A 20,000-nucleotide genomic window follows, 5' to 3' on the forward strand; every position below is an offset into this window, starting at 1 on the left:
ACTGGAGGGGGTGCAGAGGAGATTCACTCGGTTGATTCTGCAGTTGAGAGGGTTGGATTATGAGGAGAGACTGAGTAGACTGGGGATATACTCATTGGAATTCAGAAGAATGAGGGGAGATCTTATAGAAACATATAAGATTATGAAGGGAATCGATAAGATAGAAGCAGGGAAGTTGTTTCCACTGGTGGGTGAAACTGGAACTAGGGGGGATAGCCTCAAAATAAGGGGGAGCAGATTTAGGACTGAGTTGAGGAGGAACTTCTTCACACAAAGGGTTGTGAATCTGTGGAATTCCCTGCCCAGTGAAGCAGTTGAGGCTCCCTCATTGAATGTTTTTAAGGCAAGGATAGATACATTTTTGAACAGTGAAGGAATTAAGGGTTATGGTGAGCGGGTGGGTAAGTGGGGCTGAGTCCATGAAAAGATCAGCCACGGTCTTATTGAATGGCGGAGCAGGCTCGAGGGGTCAGATGGCCGAGTCCTGCTCCGAGTTCTTATGTAAGTTTACAGATGACACCAAGATTGGTGGCATAGTGGACAGTGAAGAAAGTTATCTCCAATTGCAACGGGATCTTGATCAATTGGGCCAGTGGGCTGACGAATGGCAGATGGAGTTTAATTTAGATAAATGTGAGGTGATGCATTTTGGTCGATTGAACCAGGGCAGGACTTACTCAGTTAATGGTAGGGTGTTGGGGAGAGTTACAGAACAAAGAGATCTCGGGGTACAGGTTCATAGCTCCTTGAAAGTGGAGTCACAGGTGGACAGAGTGGTGAAGAAGGCATTCGGCATGCTTGGTTTCATCGGTCAGAACATTGAATACAGGAGTTGGGACGTCTTGTTGAAGTTGTACAAGACATTGGTAAGGCCACACTTGGAAAACTGTGTACAATTCTGGTCACCCTATTATAGAAAGGATATTATTAAACTAGAAAGAGTACAGAAAAGATTTACTAGGATGCTGCTGGGAGTTGATGGGTTGCCTGCATTTGGCCCATAGCCCTCAATACCCTCTGACAAAGAACAAAGAAAATTCGAGCACAGGAACAGGCCCTTCGGCCCCTCCAAGCCTGCACCGACCATGCTGCCCCCGACTGAACTAAACCCCCTACCCTTCCGGGGACCGTATCCCTCTATTCCCATCCTATTCATGGATTTGTCAAGACGCCCCTTAAAACTCACTATCGTATCCACTTCCACTCCCTCCCCCAGCAGTGAGTTCCAGGCACCCACCACCCTCTGTGTAAAAAATCTGCCTCGTACATCTCCTTTAAACCTTGCCCCTCACACCTTAAACCTGTGCCCCCAGTAATTGACTCTTCCACCCTGGGAAAAAGCTTCTGACTATCCACTCTGTCCATGCCTCTCATAATCTTGTAGATTTCTATCAGGTCTCCCCTCACCCTCCATCGTTCCAGTGAGAACAAACCAAGTTTCTCCAACCTCTCCTCATATCTAATGCCCTCCATACCAGGCAACATCCTGGTAAATCTTTTCTGTACCCTCTCCGAAGCCTCCACATCCTTCTGATAGTGTGGTGACCAGAATTGAACATTATATTCCAAGTGCAGCCTAACTAAGGTTCTATAAAGCTGCAATGTGACTTGCCAATTTTTAAACTCAGTGCCCCGGCCGATGAAGGCAAGCATGCCGTGTGCCTTCTTGACTACCTTCTCCACCTGCATTGCCACTTTCAGTGACCTGTGTACCTGTACACCCAGATCCCTCTGCCTATCAATACTCTTAAGGGTTCTACCATTCACTGTATATTTCCCATCTGTATTAGACCTTCCAAAATACATTACCTCACATTTGTCCAGATTAAACTCCATCTGCCATCTCTCCATCCAAGTCTCCAACTGATCTATATCCTGCTCTATCCTCTGATGGTCCTCATCACTATCCACAAATCACCAACCTTTGTGTCGTCCGCAAACTCACTAATCAAACCAGTTACATTTTCCTCTAAATCATTTATATAGCCAAAAAATCAAAAAGGGAAGCAGAAAGGTAGTGTTAATAGGGGACTCCACAGTGAGGGGGGCGGACAGGCGTTTTTGTGGATGTAGACGGGAGTCGCGGATGGTGGTTTGTCTCCCTGGGGCTGGGATTCGGGATGTCTCTGGGCGTGTCCCAGACATCCTGAAAGGGGAGGGTGAGGAACCGGAGGTAGTAGTACATATAGGTACTACTGACGTAGGTAAGAAGAGGGAGGCAGTCGTGAAAAGGGACTATAGGGAACTGGGTAGGCAGCTGAGGAAGAGAAAAGCGAAGGTAGTAATCTCAGGATTGCTGCCTGTGCCACGGGAGAATGAGGGCAGGAATGGAATGAGGTGGAGGGTGAATGCGTGGCTGAGGGACTGGTGCAGAGGGCAGGGATTTCGGTTCCTAGATCACTGGGACCTCTTTAGGGGTAGGTGGGACGTCTATAGTAAGGACGGGTGGCACTTAAATACCAGGGGGACTAGTATCTTGGCGGGAAGACTGGCTAAGGCTACCGGGGGGACTTTAAACTAGAAAGGATGGGGGGAGGGAACTGTGATGGGGAAACTGGGACGGAGGAGGTTCGCTCCCAGGTAGGGGAGGACCGCAGGCAGTATGGGAGGGAGGTTAGACAGGCGGTGGAGATGGGAAATGCCCAGACTGAGGGGCTGAAGTGTATATATTTTAATGCAAGCAGTATAGTGAATAAGGTAGATGAGCTTAGGGCGTGGATAGCTGTTTGGGATTGTGATGTGGTGGCCATTACGGAGACTTGGATGTCTCAGGGACAGGACTGGGTACTTCAGGTGCCAGGCTTCAGGTGCTTCAGGAAGGACAGGGAGGGTGGCAGAAGAGGTGGTGGAGTGGCACTGTTGATCAGGGACAGTGTCATGGCTACAGAGAAAGAGGATGTCGTGGAGGGATTGTCTACAGAATCTCTGTGGGTGGAAGTTAGGAACAGCAAAGGGTCAAAAACTTTGCTGGGTGTATTCTATAGGCCGCCCAATAGTGACAGGGAAGTTGAAGTGCAAATAGGGAAACAGATTCTGGAGAGATGTATTAATAACAGAGTTGTCGTGATGGGAGACTTCAATTTCCCAAACATCGACTGGAATATCCCTAGGGTAAGGGGTATAGATGGGGAGGAGTTTGTTAGGTGTGTTCAGGAGGGTTTCCTGACACAGTATGTGGACAAGCCTACGAGGGGAGAGGCTGTACTTGACCTGGTACTGGCGAATGAACCAGGGCAGGTGATGGATCTCTCGGTAGGAGAGCATCTCGGGAATGGTGACCATAATTCTATCTCCTTCACAATTGCATTGGAACGAGATAGGATCAGGCAGGCTAGGAAGGTGTTTGTCTGGGGTAAGGGGAGATACGAAGAAGTCAGGAAGTTACTTGGACAAATAAACTGGAAGGAGGCGTTCTTAGGGAAAAGTACCGAAGGAAGGTGGCAGATATTCAAGGAATGTTTGTCTGGAGCTCTGAATGACAACGTTCCGATGAGACGAGGGGGTTTTGGTGGGTCGAGGGAACCGTGGTGCACAAAGGATGTGTTGAACCTAGTCAGGAAGAAAAGGAAGGTGTACAAGAGGTTCAGGGAATTAGGAGATGTTAAAGATCTTGAGGAGTATAAGGACTGTAGGAGGGAACTTAAAAGGGAAATTAGGAGAGCCAGAAGGGGTCATGAGAAGACCTTGGCGGGTAAGATTAAGGAGAATCCCAAGGCCTTCTATAAATATGTGAAAGGTAAAAGGATGAGAAGAGAAGGGATAGGACCTATAAAAGGTGAGGGGGGAAAGGTTTGTGTGGAACCAGAAGAAATGGCAGAGGTGCTTAACGAGTACTTCGCCTCAGTATTCACAGTGGAAGCTGATCTGGGAGATTTTGTTATGGATTTGCAGCAGATGGAAAGGATTGAGTACGTGAATATTAAGGTGGAGGATGTGTTGGAACTTTTGAATTCTAGCAAGGTAGATAAGTCGCTGGGACCAGATGGGATATACCCCAGGATACTGTGGGAGGCGAGGGAAGTGATTGCAGAGCCCCTGGCGATGATCTTTGCGTCGTCAATGGAGTCGGGAGAGGTTCCGGAAGATTGGAGGATTGCGGATGTCGTTCCTATTTTCAAGAAAGGGAACAGAGATAGCCCGGGAAATTACCGACCAGTGAGTCTGACCTCAGTGGTTGGTAAGTTGATGGAGAGGCTTCTGAGGGACAAGATTTACGAACATTTGGAGAGGTTTGACATGATCAGGAATAGTCAGCATGGATTTGTCAAGGGCAGGTCGTGCCTTACAAGCCTCGTTGAGTTCTTCGATAATGTGACTGAACACATTGACGAAGGAAGTGCCGTGGACGTAGTGTACATGGACTTCAGCAAGGCGTTTGATAAGGTCCCCCATGCAAGACTTCTTGAGAAGGTGAGAGGGCATGGGATCCAAGGGCCTTTGGCCTTGTGGATCCAGAACTGGCTTGCCTGCAGAAGGCAGAGAGTGGTTGTGGATGGGGCTTTTTCTAAATGGAGGTCAGTCACCAGCGGAGTGCCTCAAGGATCTGTTCTGGGACCCTTGTTGTTTGTCATTTTCATAAATGACCTGGATGAGGAAGTGGAGGGATGGGTAAGTAAGTTTGCTGATGACACGAAGGTCGGTGGTGTTGTGGATGGTCTGGAAGGATGGCAAAAGTTGCAGCAGGACAGAAATAGGATGCAGGACTGGGCGGAGAAGTGGCAGATGGACTTCAACGCGGATAAATGTGTAGTCGTCCATTTTGGCAGAACCAACGGGATGAACGAGTACACTATCAAGGGCAGAAGTCTGAGTAGTGTTGAGGAGCAGAAGGATCTTGGGGTCCGGGCCCACAGGACTCTTAAATCGGCCTCGCAGGTGGAGGAGGTGGTCAAGAAGGCGTATGGTGTACTGGCCTTCATTAATCGAGGGATTGAGTTTAGGAGTCGGGAGGTAATGCTGGAACTTTATAAGACCCTTGTCAGGCCTCATTTAGAGTATTGTGCGCAGTTCTGGTCGCCTCACTATAGGAAAGATGTAGAAGCTATTGAGAGGGTACAGAGGAGATTTACAAGGATGTTGCCTGGACTGGGAGGCATGCCTTATGAAGTTAGGTTGAGGGAGCTGGGACTCTTCTCCCTGGAGAGACGAAGGTTGAGAGGCGACCTGATAGAAGTTTACAAAATGTTGAGAGGAATAGATAGGGTGGATTCTCAGAGGCTATTTCCCCGGTTTGAAATGGTCGCTACGAGAGGACACAGATTTAAGGTGCGGGGAGGGAGGTTCAGAAGTGATGTTAGGGGTAAGTTTTTCACTCAGAGGGTGGTGAGTGAATGGAATCGGCTGCCGTCAGTGGTGGTGGAGGCGAACTCGCTGGGGTCTTTTAAAAGACTTCTGGATGAGTATATGGGGTTTAATGAGATTGAGGGTTATAGATAGGTCTGTAGGTTGGTAGGTGATGATGTGATCAGCGCAACTTGTGGGCCGAAGGGCCTGTTTGTGCTGTAGTGTTCTATGTTCTATATATTACAAACAGCAAAGGTCCCAGCACTGATCCCTGAGGAACACCACTCATCTTACCCATGTAACTGTCTAAATGATTTTTAAAAGATAAAATTGTACCCACCTCTACTACTACCTCTGGCAGCTTGTTCCAGACACTCACCACCCTCTGTGTGAAAAAAATGCCCCTCTGAACACTTCTGTATCTCTCCCCTCTCACCTTAAACCTATGCCCTCTAGTTTTAGACTCCCCTACCTTTGGGAAAAGATATTGACTATCTAGCTGATCTGTGCCCCTCATTATTTTATAGACCTCTATAAGATCACCCCTCCTACGCTCCAGTGAAAAAAGTCCCAGTCTATCCAGCCTCTCCTTATAACTCAATCCATTAAGTCCCGGTAGCATCCGAGTAAATCTTTTCTGCACTCTTTCTAGTTCAATCATATTCTTCCCGTAATAGGGTTTCCTATTAAATCGATCATAGTAAAGCTCTGTCCACTCCATCCAGTGGCTGGAAACAGTCCGATCCACATTTCCCTTCTCGAAACAAAGATCATCCTGAAATTGGAATCGCCCAAATAACGACTCCGAATCTCTCCCATTTTCCTGCTCGCTGGATATGGAATTTCTCTCTTAAAATCACTCCTTCGACTCTCTGTCTCTCTCTGTGTGTGTCTCTCTCTCTCTCTGTCTCTCTTTCTCCCTCTCACTCTCTCTTTCTCTCTGTCTCTCTCTCTCTGTTCCTCTCTCTGTCTCTCTGTCTGTCTGTCTCTGTCTCCCTCTCTCTGTCTGTCTGTCTCTGTCTGTCTGTCACCGTCTGTCTGTCTCCATCTCTCTGTCTCTGTCACTCTCTGTCTCTGAAACTCTCTTTCTGTCTCTCCCTCTCTCTGTCTCCCGCTCTCTGTCTGTCTGTCTCCATCTCTCTGTCTCTGTCTTTCTCTGTCTGTCTCTCTCTGTCTGTCTCACTGACTGCCTCTGTGTCTCTGTTTCTGTCTCTCTGTCTCTGTCTCTCTCTCTCTTTGTCTCTCTCTCGCTCTCTCTCTCTCTGTCTGTCTCTCTCTCTGTCTGTCTGTCTCTCTCTGTCTCTGTCTCTCTCTCGCTGTCTCTCTCTGCCTCTCCCTGTCTCTCTCTCTGTCTCCCTCTCTCTCTCGCTGTCTCTCTCTGCCTCTCCCTGTCTCTCTCTCTGTCTCCCTCTCTCTCTCACTCTCTCTGTCTGTCTCTCTCTCTCTGTCTCTCTCTCCCTCTTTCTGTCTCTCTCTCCCTCTCTCTGTCTCTCTCTCTCTCTCTGTCTGTACCTCTCCCTCTCTCTGTCTCTCTCTCTCTCTCTGTCTGTCTGTCTCTCTCCGTCTCTCTCTCTGTCTGTCTGTCTCTGTCACTCTGTCTTTCTGTCTCTCTCTCTCTCTGTCTCTCCCTCACTCTGTCTCTACCTCTCTGTCTCTCTCTCTGTCTCACTGTCTGCCTCTGTGTCTCCCTCTCTCTCTCTCTGTCTGTCTGTCTGTCTCTCCCTCTCTCTCTGTCTCCCTCTCTGTCTCACTGTCTGCCTCTGTGTCTCTCTCTCTCTGCCTCTGTCTCTCTCTCCCTCTCTCGCTCTCTATCTCTCTCTCTGTCTGTCTCTCTCTCTCCCTCTCTCTGTGTCTGTCTCCCTCTCTGCCTGTGTCTCTCTCTCTGCCTCTCTCTCCCTCTCTCTCTCTGTCTGTCTCTCTCTCTGTCTCTCTCTGTCTCTCCCTCTCTCTCTGTCTCTCTGTCTGTCTCCCTCTCTGTCTCTGTCTCTCTCTCTGTCTCACTGTCTGCCTCTGTGTCTCTCTCTCTGCCTCTGTCTCTCCCTCTCTCTCTGTCTGTCTGTCTCTCTCTGTCTCTACCTTTTTCTCTGTCTCTCTCTCACTCTCTGTCTCTCTCTCCGTCTCCGTCTCTGTCTCTCTCTCTCTCTCTCTGTCTCTGATGATGTGTGTACCAGTTGATGCGCCAGTTCATATCCGTCAGGATTCATTGATGGTAGCAGGTGTATTCGGGTGCTGTGTACCAGCTGGAGTATGCGTGGGTTATTTTGTTGGTATTGCTGACACAGATACTGCATCAGGAAGATAAGAATTTCTCTCCCCACAACCTCATTGCCATGCATTCCAGCAACATATCGGAATTCAGGTTCCCCTGCAAGATCCAAGCAACAAAATTACCAGGCAAATATCAGGAGTAACTCACAGTGACACAAATCATTCACACAAGGATCAGGATGGCTATTCAGCCCCTTGAGCTCTGCTGGACCATTCTGGATCTGACTGTAACCCTCATTCCTACCGTCCACCCAATAAGCTTTCACCCCCTTGTGAAAAAAAACCTTTGTAACCTGGAATCTGCAGCCAGTACCTTTCCAGGGAGAGAATTCCAGACAGTCAGCTCCCTCTGAGAGAAAACACTTCTACTTATCTCTGTCTAAAACCGGTGACACTTTATTACAAACAGCCACTCTGGGTTGTAGATTCTCTGATGAGGAGACATTCTCTCCGTATCCAGCCTGTCCAGACCACCCCCACCACACTCCCAGAATCTGGAAGATTTGAGATACATTTGGAATTCTGTTCAATTTTGGTCACCACACAACCGGAAGGACGTGGTGGTTTTGGAGAGAGTGCAGAGAAGGTTTACAGGATGTTGGCTGGTATGGAGGGTCTTAGCTATGAGGAGAGATTGGGTAAACTGGGGTTGTTCCCCCTGGAAAGACAGAGAATGAGGGAAGACCTAATAGAAGTTGATAAATTTATGAGGGACATGGATAAGGTGAACACTTGGAAAATGTTTTCCCAGGACAGAAATGACAATCACAAAGGGGCACAAATTCAAAGTAAGGGGAGAAAGGTTCAGTAGCAGTGAGCGGGGAAAGTTTTTTACACTGAGGCTAACGGGAGGCTGGAATACACTGCTGAGTCAACTGGTTGAAGTCGATACGTTCGCAACGTTTAAAACGTATCTGGACAGACACATGAACAAACGGGGAACAGAGGGATATAGACGGTACACAGGGATACAGGCGGTTGGTCTAGATAGGCACAGGCTTTGTGGGCTGAAAGGTCGGTTCCTGTACTGTACTGTTCTTTGTATTTGATTTTGATCAAGATATCTCTCACTCTACTGAAATCCAGCAGATACACCCAACCTCCCCTCACCCAACACCAGCAGATACACCCAACCTCCCCTCACCCAACACCAGCAGATACACCCAACCTCCCCTCACCCAACTCCAGCAGATACACCCAACCTCCCCTCACCCAACTCCAGCAGATACACCCAACCTCCCCTCACCCAACTCCAGCAGATACACCCAACCTCCCCTCATCCACCTCCAGCAGATACACCCAACCTCCCCTCATCCAAATCCAGCAGTTACACCCAACCTCCCCTCATCCAACACCAGCAGATACACCCAACCTCCCCTCATCCAACTCCAGCAGATACACCCAACCTCCCCTCATCCAAATCCAGCAGTTACACCCAACCTCCCCTCATCCAACACCAGCAGATACACCCAACCTCCCCTCATCCAACTCCAGCAGATACACCCAACCTCCCCTCGTCCAACACCAGCAGATACACCCAACCTCCCCTCATCCAACTCCAGCAGATACACCCAACCTCCCCTCACCCAACTCCAGCAGATACACCCAACCTCCCCTCACCCAACTCCAGCAGTTACACCCAACCTCCCCTCATTCAACTCCAGCAGATACACCCAACCTCCCCTCATCCAACTCCAGCAGATACACCCAACCTCCCCTCGTCCAACTCCAGCAGATACACCCAACCTCCCCTCACCCAACTCCAGCAGATACACCCAACCTCCCCTCACCCAACACCAGCAGTTACACCCAACCTCCCCTCATCCAACTCCAGCAGATACACCCAACCTCCCCTCATCCAACTCCAGCAGATACACCCAACCTCCCCTCATCCAACTCCAGCAGCTACACCCAACCTCCCCTCATCCAACTCCAGCAGATACACCCAACCTCCCCTCATCCAACTCCAGCAGATACACCCAACCTCCCCTCATCCAACTCCAGCAGCTACACCCAACCTCCCCTCATCCAAATCCAGCAGCTACACCCAACCTCCCCTCATCCAAATCCAGCAGATACACCCAACCTCCCCTCATCCAACTCCAGCAGCTACACCCAACCTCCCCTCATCCAACTCCAGCAGCTACACCCAACCTCCCCTCATCCAACTCCAGCAGATACACCCAACCTCCCCTCATCCAACTCCAGCAGCTACACCCAACCTCCCCTCATCCAACACCAGCAGATACACCCAACCTCCCCTCATCCAACTCCAGCAGATACACCCAACCTCCCCTCATCCAACACCAGCACATACACCCAACCTCCCCTCATCCAACTCCAGCAGATACACCCAACCTCCCCTCATCCAACTCCAGCAGATACACCCAACCTCTCCTCATCCAACTCCAGCAGATATACCCAACCATCCTTCATCCAACTCCAGCAGATACACCCAACCTCCTCTCACCCAACTCCAGCAGATACACCCAACCTCCCCTCATCCAACTCCAGCAGATACACCCAACCTCCCCTCACCCAACACCAGCAGATACACCCAACCTCCCCTCATCCAACTCCAGCAGATACACCCAACCATCCTTCATCCAACTCCAGCAGATATACCCAACCATCCTTCATCCAACTCCAGCAGATACACCCAACCTCCCCTCACCCAACACCAGCAGATACACCCAACCTCCCCTCATCCAACTCCAGCAGATACACCCAACCTCCCCTCATCCAACTCCAGCAGATACACCCAACTCCTCCTCATCCAACTCCAGCAGATACACCCAACCTCCCCTCATCCAAATCCAGCAGATACACATAGAACGTAACAGCACAGTCCAGGCCCTTCCGCCCTCAATGTTGTGCCGAGCTGTGTCCAAACCCAACGTCAAGCTATCCCACTCCCTGTCATTCTGGTGTGCTCCATGTGCCTATCCAATAACCGCTTGAAAGTTCCTAAACTGTCCGATCAGCACAGCAGGCAGTGCATTCCACACCCCAACCACTCTCTGAGTAAAGAATCTACCTCGGACATCCCTCCTATATCTCCCACCATGAACCTTATAGTTATGCCCCCTAGTAACAGCTACATCCACCCGAGGAAATAGTCTCTGCACATCCACTCTAGCAATCTCCCTCATCATCTTATAAACCTCTATTAAGTCGCCTCTCATCCTCCTCCGCTCCAAAGAGAAAAGCCCCAGCTCCGTCAACCTTTCCTCATAAGACCTACCCTCCAAACCAGGCAGCATCCTGGTAAATCTCCTCTGCACTCTCTCCAATGCTTCCACATCCTTCTTATAGTGAGGTGACCAGAACTGAACACAATATTCCAATTGTGGTCTCACCAAGGTCCTGTATAGTTGCAGCATAACCCCACGGCTCCTAAACTTATACCCGCTGGTAATAAACGCTAACACACTATAAGCCTTCTTCACGGCTCTATCCACTTGAGTGGCAACCTTCAGAGATCTGTGGATATGAACCCCAAGATCTCTCTGTTCCTCCACACTCCTCAGAACACTGTCGTTGACCCTGTAATCTGCATTCAAGTTTGTCCTACCAAAATGAATCACACCCAACCTCCCTTCATCTGACTCAGCAGATACACACACATTTCCCTCATTCAATACCAGCAGATACACTCAACCTCCCTCACTGGTGGTAAGAGAGGGGGAGACGTGGCATTGTTAGTCAGGGACAGTATTACGGTGGCAGAAAAGACATTTGATGAGGACTCTGAGGTAGTATGGGCTGAGATTAGAAACAGGAAAGGAGAGGGATGATATCGGAGCCAAAGAGCAGAACGTGGAATCGATGTGGGTGGAGATTAGGAACAGCAAAGGGAGGAAGACGCTGGTGGGTGTCGTCTATAGGCCCCCGAATAATGATCTGGAGGTGGGGCGGGCTGTTAACGCGCAAATAAGTGCGGCGTGCAGGAATGGGACGGCTGTAGTTATGGGAGATTTCAATCTGCATATTGATTGGTCGACCCATGTTGGACGAGGTGGGCTCGAGGAGGAGTTCTTGGAATGCTGCCGGGATAATTTCCTTGAACAGTGTGTGTTGGAGCCGACGAGGGAGCGAGCTATCTTGGATCTGGTGCTATGTAATGAGGCGGGTAGAATTAGGGACCTTGCGGTGAAGGATCCTCTTGGAGAGAGTGATCATTGTATGGTGGAGTTTCTGGTGCAGATGGAGGAGGAGAAAGTGGGTTCCCGGACACGCGTCCTTTGTTTGAATAGAGGGGAGTACGGTAGGATGAGAGAAGAATTGGCAAATGTGGACTGGGGGAGTGCGTTGGAAGGTAGGTCTGCTGAGGAGCAGTGGAGGATCTTTAAGGAGATCTTTCTTGGTGCTCAGCAGAAATTTATTCCGATGGTTAAAAAGGACAGTAGGAAGAGAGGTAATAAGCCGTGGATAACGAAGGAGGTGAAGGAAAGTGTTAAATTAAAAGCGGAGGAATTTCGAGTAGCTAAGAGCAGTGGGCGAGAAGAGGATTGGGAAAGGTTTAAATGTCAACAAAGATTGACAAAGAAGTTGATAAAGAAGGGTAGGAGAAGCTATGAGGCTGGGCTAGCACTTAATATAAAAAAGGATAGCAAGAGTTTTTATAAATATATAAAAAGGAAGAGGCTGGCTAGGGTGAATGTTGGTCCCTTAGAGGATGAGAAGGGGGACTTAGTGGTAGGGGATGGGGATATGGCTGAGGCCTTGAATAACTTTTTTGTTTCTGTCTTCACGGAGGAGGACGTGAATAATTTGCCGGGTGTTAGAGATGGAAAGGTGGTAGGAATGGAGGGTCTTAATGACATTACTGTTACTAGAGAGGCGGTGCTCGACAGACTGGAGGGGCTGATTGTGGACAAGTCCCCAGGACCGGATGGAATGCATCCGAGGGTTCTGAAAGAAATAGCGGAGGTTATAGTGGATGCCTTGGTGGTTATTTTCCAGACGTCGCTGGATTCCGGGGAAGTGCCGGAAGATTGGAAAACGGCTAATGTTACGCCGTTGTTTAAGAAGGGTGCCAGGCAAAAGGCGGGGAATTATAGGCCGGTTAGTTTAACGTCTGTGGTAGGTAAAATGTTAGAATCCGTCATTAAGGAGGAAATTGCGAGGCATCTTGAAGGGAATTGCTTGATAGGGCGGACGCAACACGGTTTCATTAAAGGGAAGTCGTGTCTGACAAATTTACTGGAGTTCTATGAGGATGTGTCTAGGGCAGTGGATAGAGGAGAGCCGGTGGATGTGGTCTTTCTGGATTTTCAGAAGGCGTTTGACAAGGTACCTCACAAGAGGTTATTACAGAAGGTCAGGGGACATGGAGTTGGGGGTAGGGTGTTAGCGTGGATAGACGATTGGTTGTCAAATAGGAGGCAGAGAGTGGGGGTCAATGGGTGCTATTCGGATTGGCGGTTGGTGACTAGTGGGGTGCCCCAGGGGTCGGTGCTGGGGCCTCAGCTATTTACCATTTATATAGATGATCTGGAGGAGGGAACCGAGTGCAGGGTGTCGAAATTTGCTGATGACACCAAGATTGGGGGAAAGGCAAATTGTGCGGAGGGTGTGGAGAGTCTGCAGAAGGATCTAGATAGGCTGGGCGAATGGGCCAGGAAATGGCAAATGGAATTTAATGTTGGCAAGTGTGAGGTGGTCCACTTTGGTAGGAAGAATGGTAGGAAGGACTATTACTTACGTGGCGAAAGACTGCAGCAGGCGACGGTGCAGAGGGACCTCGGGGTCCTTGTGCATGAGTCGCAAAAACCCAGCTTGCAGGTGCAGCAGGTGGTCAGGAAGGCGAATGGGATGCTGGCCTTCATAGCGAGGGGGATTGAATATAAAAGTAGGGAGGTCTTGCTGCAGCTGTATAGGGCATTGGTGAGGCCGCAGCTGGAGTACTGTGTGCAGTTTTGGGCGCCGCACCTGCGCAAAGATATTTTGGCCTTGGAGGGAGTGCAGAGGAGGTTTACTAGGCTGATACCGGAGTTGAGGGGGTTGAGCTATGAGGAGAGGCTGAATAAACTGGGCTTGTACTCGTTAGAGATTAGAAGAATGAGGGGAGATCTCATTGAGACGTATATGATGATGAATGGGATGGATAGGATAGAGGTGGAGAGACTCTTCCTGCTCAAAAAAGACAGTAGGACTAGGGGGCACAGCCTCAAGATAAAAGGGGGGCGGTTTAGAACGGAGTTGAGGAGGAACTTCTTCACTCAAAGGGTGGTGAATCTCTGGAATTCTCTGCCCGTTGAAGTGGTGGAGGCTGCCTCGCTAAATATTTTTAAGACGCGGGTTGATGGGTTTTTGATAAGAGAGGGGATTAAGGGTTATGGGGAGAGGGCGGGAAAGTGGAACTGAGCAGCGACAGATCAGCCATGATCTTATTGAATGGCGGGGCAGGCTCGAAGGGCTAGATGGCCTACTCCTGCTCCTATTTCTTATGTTCTTATGTTCTTATGAGATCACACTGTTGGGAGTTTTTTATAGGCCTCCAAAAAGTTCCAGAGATGTAGAGGAAGGGATTGCAAAGATGATCCTGGATAGGTGCGAGAGTAACAGGGTAGTTGTTATGGGGTCTTTAACTCTACAAATATTGATTGGAAAAGCTGTAGTTCAAGCACGTTAGAGGGGTCAGTTTTTGTCCAATGTGTGCAGGAAGGTTTCATGACACAGTATGTAGATAGGCCAACAAGAGGCCTATTGGATTTGGTACTGGGTAATGAACCAGACCAGGTGTTAGACTTGGAGGTAGGTGAGCACTTTGGTGATAGTGACCACAATTCGGTTACGTTTACCTTAGTGATGGAAAGGGATAGGCATATACCGAAGGGCAGAAGTTATAGCTGGGGGAAAGGTAATTATGAGGCTATTAGGCAAGATTTAGGATACATAGGGTGGTGTAGGAAATTTCAGGGCCTGGGAACATCTGAAATGTGGAGCTTATTCAAGGAGCAGCTACTGCGAGTCCTTGATAAATATGTACCTGTCAGTCAGGGAGGAAGTGGTAGAGTGAGGGAACCGTGGTGTACTAAGGAAGTTGTATCTCTGGTGAAGAGGAAGAAGGAGGCTTATGTAAAGATGAGACGTGAAGGCTCAGTTAGGGCACTGGGGAGTTACAAGGTAGCTAGGAAGGAGTTAAATGGGGTCTGATAGGGGCAGCTGGGCGGCAGATGGTCAGGTGGGAGCACTTGGGCGGCACGGTGGCACAGTGGTTAACACTGCTGCTTCACAGCTCCAGGGACCTGAGTTCGATTCCCGGCCTCGGGTCACTGTCTGTGTGGAGTTTGCACATCCTCCTTGTGTCCGCGTGGGTTTCCTCCGGGTGCTCCAGTTTCCTCCCACAGTCCAAAGATCTGCGGGTTAGCTAGATTGGCCAAGCTAAATTGTCCCTTAGTGTCCTGAGATATGTAGGTTAGAGGGGTTAGTGGGTAAAATATGTAGGGGTATGGGGGTAGGGACTAGGTGGGATTGTGGTTGGTGTAGACTTGATGGGCCGAAGGGCCTCCTTTCTGCACTGTAGGATTCGATGGTTCAAAAGAGAGAGCTAAGAAGAGCCAGGAGGAGATATGAGAAGTCTTTGGCAGGTAGGAACAAGGAAAACCCTGAAGCTTTCTATAGGTATATCAGGAATAAAAGAATGACTTGGGGTAAGATTAGGGTCAGTCAAGGACAGTAGTGGGAAGTTGTGCATGGAGTCCGGATAGGAGAGACACTAAATAAATACTTTTCATCTGTATTCACACAGGAAAAACATAATGTAGTCCAGGAGAATACTGAGATATAGGCTATAGACTAGACGGGATTGAGGTACATAAGGAGGAGGTGTTGGCGATTCCTGAGAGTATGAAAATAGATAAGTGCCCTGGGCCAGATGGGATTTACCCTAGGATTCTCTGGGAGGCTAGGGAGGAGATTGCAGAGCCTTTGGCTTTGATCTTCATGTCGTCATTGGCTTTAGGTATAGTGCCGGAAGACTGGAGGATAGCAAATGTTGTCCCCTTGTTCAAGAAGGGGAGTAGAGACCATCCTGGGAATTATAGGCCAGTGAGCCTTACTTCTGTTGTGGGCAAAGTTTTGGAAAGGATTATAGGAGACAGGATTTATAATCATCTAGAAAGGAGTAATTTGATTAGGGATAGTCAACACGGTTTTGTGAAGGTTAGGTTTTGCCTCACAAACCAGATGGGGGTGGTTGGGTGTTTCTGATGGAATCGAATGAGAGGTGGTTGGGCATATCTGTTCTGTTGGATGAGCAGAGACTGGGTGTGTATCTGCTGGTGTTGAATGGGTGGGGGGTGGGTTGGGTGTATCTGCTGGAATTCGAACATAACAGCACAGTACAGGCCCTTCGGCCCTCGATGTTGCGCCGACCAGTGGAACCAATCTAATGACCCTCTAACCTAAACTATTCCAATGTTATCCATATGCCTATCCACTGACCATTTGAACGACCTTAAAGTTGGTGAGTCCACAACTGCTGCAGGCAGGGCATTCCACGACCTTACTACCCTCTGAGTAAAGAACCTACCTCTGACATCCGTCCTATAATTACCACCCCTTAATTTAAAGCTATGTCCCCTTGTGTTAGCCATCACCATCCGAGGAAAAAGGCTCTCACTGCCCACCCTATCTAACCCTCTGATCATCTTGTATGTCTCAATTAGGTCACCTCGTAACCTTCTTCTCTCCAATGAAAATAACCTCAAGTCCCTCAGCTTTTCCTCATAAGACCTTCCCACCATACCAGGCAACATCCTGGTAAACCTCCTCTGCACCCTTTCCAATGCCTCCACATCTTTCTTATAATGCGGCGACCAGAACTATACGCAATACTCCAAGTGCGGCCGCACCAGAGTTTTGTACAGTTGTAACATGACCTCACGGCTCTGAAATTCAATCCCTCTACCAATAAAAGCTAACACACCGTACGCCTTCTTAACAACCTTATCAACCTGGGTGCCAACTTTCAGGGAGCTATGCACATGTACCCCGTGATCTCTCTGCTCGTCAACACTACTGAGTCCTTCCATTAGCCCTATATTCTGTACTCCTGTTACTCTTACCAAAGTGAATCACCTCACACTTTTCCGTATTAAACTCCATTTGCCACCTCTCAGCCCAGCTCTGCAGCTTATCTATGTCCCTCTGCAAACTGTAACATCCATCCTCACTGTCTACAACTCCTCCAACTTTGGTGTCGTCAGCAAATTTACTAACCCATCCTTCTGCACCCTCATCTAGGTCATTTATCAAAATGACAAACAGCAGTGGCCCCAAAACAGATCTTTGAGGTACACCACTTGTAACTGAACTCCAGGTTGAATATTTCCCATCAACCACCACCCTCTGTCTTCTATCAGCTCGCCAATTCCTGATCCAAACTGCTAAATCACCCTCAATCCCATGCATCTGCATTTTCTGCAATAGCCTACCATAGAGAACCTTATCAAACGCTTTGCTAAAATCCATATACACCACGTCAACTTTCTTACCCTTATCCACCTCTTTGGTCACCTTTTCAAAAAACTCGATAAGGTTTGTGAGGCACGACCTACCCTTCACAAAACCGTATTGACTATCCCTAATCAATTTATTTCCCTCCAGATGATTATAAATCCTATCCCTTATAATTCATTCCAAAACTTTGCCCACAACAGAAGTAAGGCTCACCGGTCTATAATTCCCAGGATGGTCTCTACTCCCCTTCTTGAACAAGGGGACAACATTTGCTATCCTCCAGTCTTCTGGCACTATACCTGAAGCCAATGATGACATGAAGATCAAAGCCAAAGGCTCTGCAATCTCCTCCCCAACCTCCCAGAGAATCCTAGGGAAAATCCCATCCGGCCCAGGGGACTTATCTATTTTCACACTCTCAAGAATTGCCAACACCTCCTCCTTATGTACCTCAATCCCGTCTATTCTAGTCGCCTGTATCTCAGTATTCTCCTCAACTACACTGACTTTTACCTGTGCAATGCAACACCAACACCTGCTTATACACACTCAATCGCCCCTCATCTAACTCCAGCAGATACACCCAACCTCATCTAAACCACCTCCAGCAAATACACCCAACCTCCCCTCATCCAACTCCAGCAGATACACCCAACCTCCCCTCATCCAACTCCAGCAGATACACCCAACCTCCCCTCATCCAACTCCAGCAGATACACCCAACCTCCCCTCATCCAAATCCAGCAGATACACCCAACCTCCCCTCATCCAACTCCAGCAGATACACCCAACCTCCCCTCATCCAACACCAACAGATACACCCAACCTCCCCTCATCCAACTCCAGCAGATACACCCAACCTCCCCTCATCCAACTCCAGCAAATACACCCAACCTCCCCTCATCTAACACCAGCAGATACACCCAACCTCCCCTTATCCAACTCCAGCAGATACACCCAACCTCCCCTCATCCAACTCCAGCAGATACACCCAACCTCCCCTCATCCAACACCAGCAGATACACCCAACCTCCCCTCATCCAACTCCAGCAGATACACCCAACTCCTCCTCATCCCCTCATTGTAATATATACAAATGATTTGGAGGAAAATGTAACTGGATTGATTAGTAAGTTTGTGGACAACACAAAGGTTGGTGGTTCCATTCACTGCTCAGTGAATGGAATCGGCTGCCATCGGTGGTGGAGGCGAACTCGCTGGGGAATTTTAAAAGACTTCTGGATGGGTATATGGGATTTAATGGGATTGGGAGTTACAGATAGTTCTATGGCTTGGCAGGTACGGATGTGATCGGCACAACTTGTGGGCCGAAGGGCCTGTTTGTGCTGTAGTGTTCTATGTTCTATTTGCGGATAGCGCTGAGGACCATCAGAGGATAGAGCAGGATATAGATCGATTGGAGACTTGGATGGAGAGATGGCAGATGGAGTTTAATCTGGACAAATGTGAGGTAATGTATTTTGGAAGGTCTAATACAGATAGGAAATATACAGTAAATGGCAGAACCCTTAAGAGTATTGATAGGTAGAGGGATCTGGGTGTACAGGTACACAGGTCACTGAAAGGGGCAATGCAGGTGGAGAAGGTAGTCAAGAAGGCACACGGCATGCTTGCCTTCATCGGCCGGGGCACTGAGTTTAAAAATTGGCAAGTCATGTTGCAGCTTTATAGAACCTTAATTAGGCTGCACTTGGAATATAATGTTCAATTCTGGTCACCACACTACCAGAAGGATGTGGAGGCTTCGGAGAGGGTACAGAAAAGATTTACCAGGATGTTGCCTGGTATGGAGGGCATTAGCTATGAGGAGAGGTTGGAGAAACTTGGTTTGTTCTCACTGGAACGATGGAGGTTGAGGGGAAACCTGATAGAAATCTACAAGATTATGAGAGGCATGGACAGAGTGGATAGTCAGAAGCTTTTTCCCAGGGCGGAAGAGTCAATTACTGGGGGCACAGGTTTAAGGTGCGAGGGGCAAGGTTTAAAGGAGATGTAAGAGGCAGATTTTTTACACAGAGAGTACTGGGTGTGTAACACTTTGGGGGGGGTGGGGGGGAAGGGGTGGTGGATGTGTGCAACCTGGGGGTACAGGGTGTGGGTGTGTGTATCCACAGGGAGGTGTGTGTAACCCACCAGGAGGGGTTATGCAGAGGCGGGGGGGAATGGGTTTACTAGACTAATGCCAGGAATGGGGGTTTGTTGGATGAGGGGAGGTTGGTTGTATCTGTTGGGTCAGATGTTGCCGGGGCAGGTCGTGGAAGCAGATACGGCAGCCACTTTTAAGGCCCTGGAAGGAGAGGGGGTTTTAGTTCAGTCGGGGCAGCATGGTCGGTGCAGGATTGGAGGGGCCGAAGGGCCTGTTCCTGTGCTGGAATTTTCTTTGTTCTTTGTTCATCTGACCCAACAGATACAACCAACCTCCCCTCATCCGACAAACCCCCATTCCTGGCATTAGTCTAGTAAACCCATTCCCCCCCGATAGCCCCTCCTGGTGGGTTACACACACCTCCCTGTGGATACACACACCCACACCCTCTATCCCCAAGTTACAAAAACCCATCCCCTCCCCCCGGGTTACACACACACACACACCCCCACCTCCCCACCCCCTGGGTTCCACCCACCCATTCCCTCCCCTGGGTTACACCCGCTCCCCCTCCCCCCAGGTTACACTTACCCAGCTCGTGAGTCCCAGGGTTATCTGATATCTCCATCACATACAGCTTACGGCCCTGGTTACTGCGTCCAATGCTGTAAATCCTGCTGATATTTCGACATTGCTTCCGGACCTGATTCATCACCTGCAGACAATCAGTGCAAACTGAGGAACAGAGAACAGAGAACAGTACAGGAACAGGCCCTTCAGCCCTCCAAACCTGTACCCACCGTGCTGCCCGACTGAACTAAAACCATATACACTTACAGAGTCCGTATCTTTCCATTCCCACCCTATTCATGGA

At 49.1% G+C, this 20,000-nt stretch overlaps 1 protein-coding gene across 1 annotated transcript in view; it reads right to left on the minus strand.

Annotated features, from left to right (window-relative positions):
• Positions 1-20,000, minus strand: part of LOC145339866 (putative carboxypeptidase X1) — a gene marked incomplete at its 5' end in the record, with an annotated part of 65,215 nt that overhangs the window by 26,322 nt on the left and 18,893 nt on the right. Inside the window, 2 exon segments of the mRNA XM_080184398.1 lie at positions 7,452-7,648; positions 19,718-19,841. Of these exon segments, the coding sequence (XP_080040524.1) occupies positions 7,452-7,648; positions 19,718-19,841 (321 nt within the window).

The sequence above is a fragment of the Carcharhinus amblyrhynchos genome, unplaced genomic scaffold, assembly GCF_965287045.1.
Source record: "Carcharhinus amblyrhynchos unplaced genomic scaffold, sCarAmb.v2.hapA scaffold_712, whole genome shotgun sequence".
Lineage (NCBI taxonomy): Eukaryota > Metazoa > Chordata > Chondrichthyes > Carcharhiniformes > Carcharhinidae > Carcharhinus > Carcharhinus amblyrhynchos.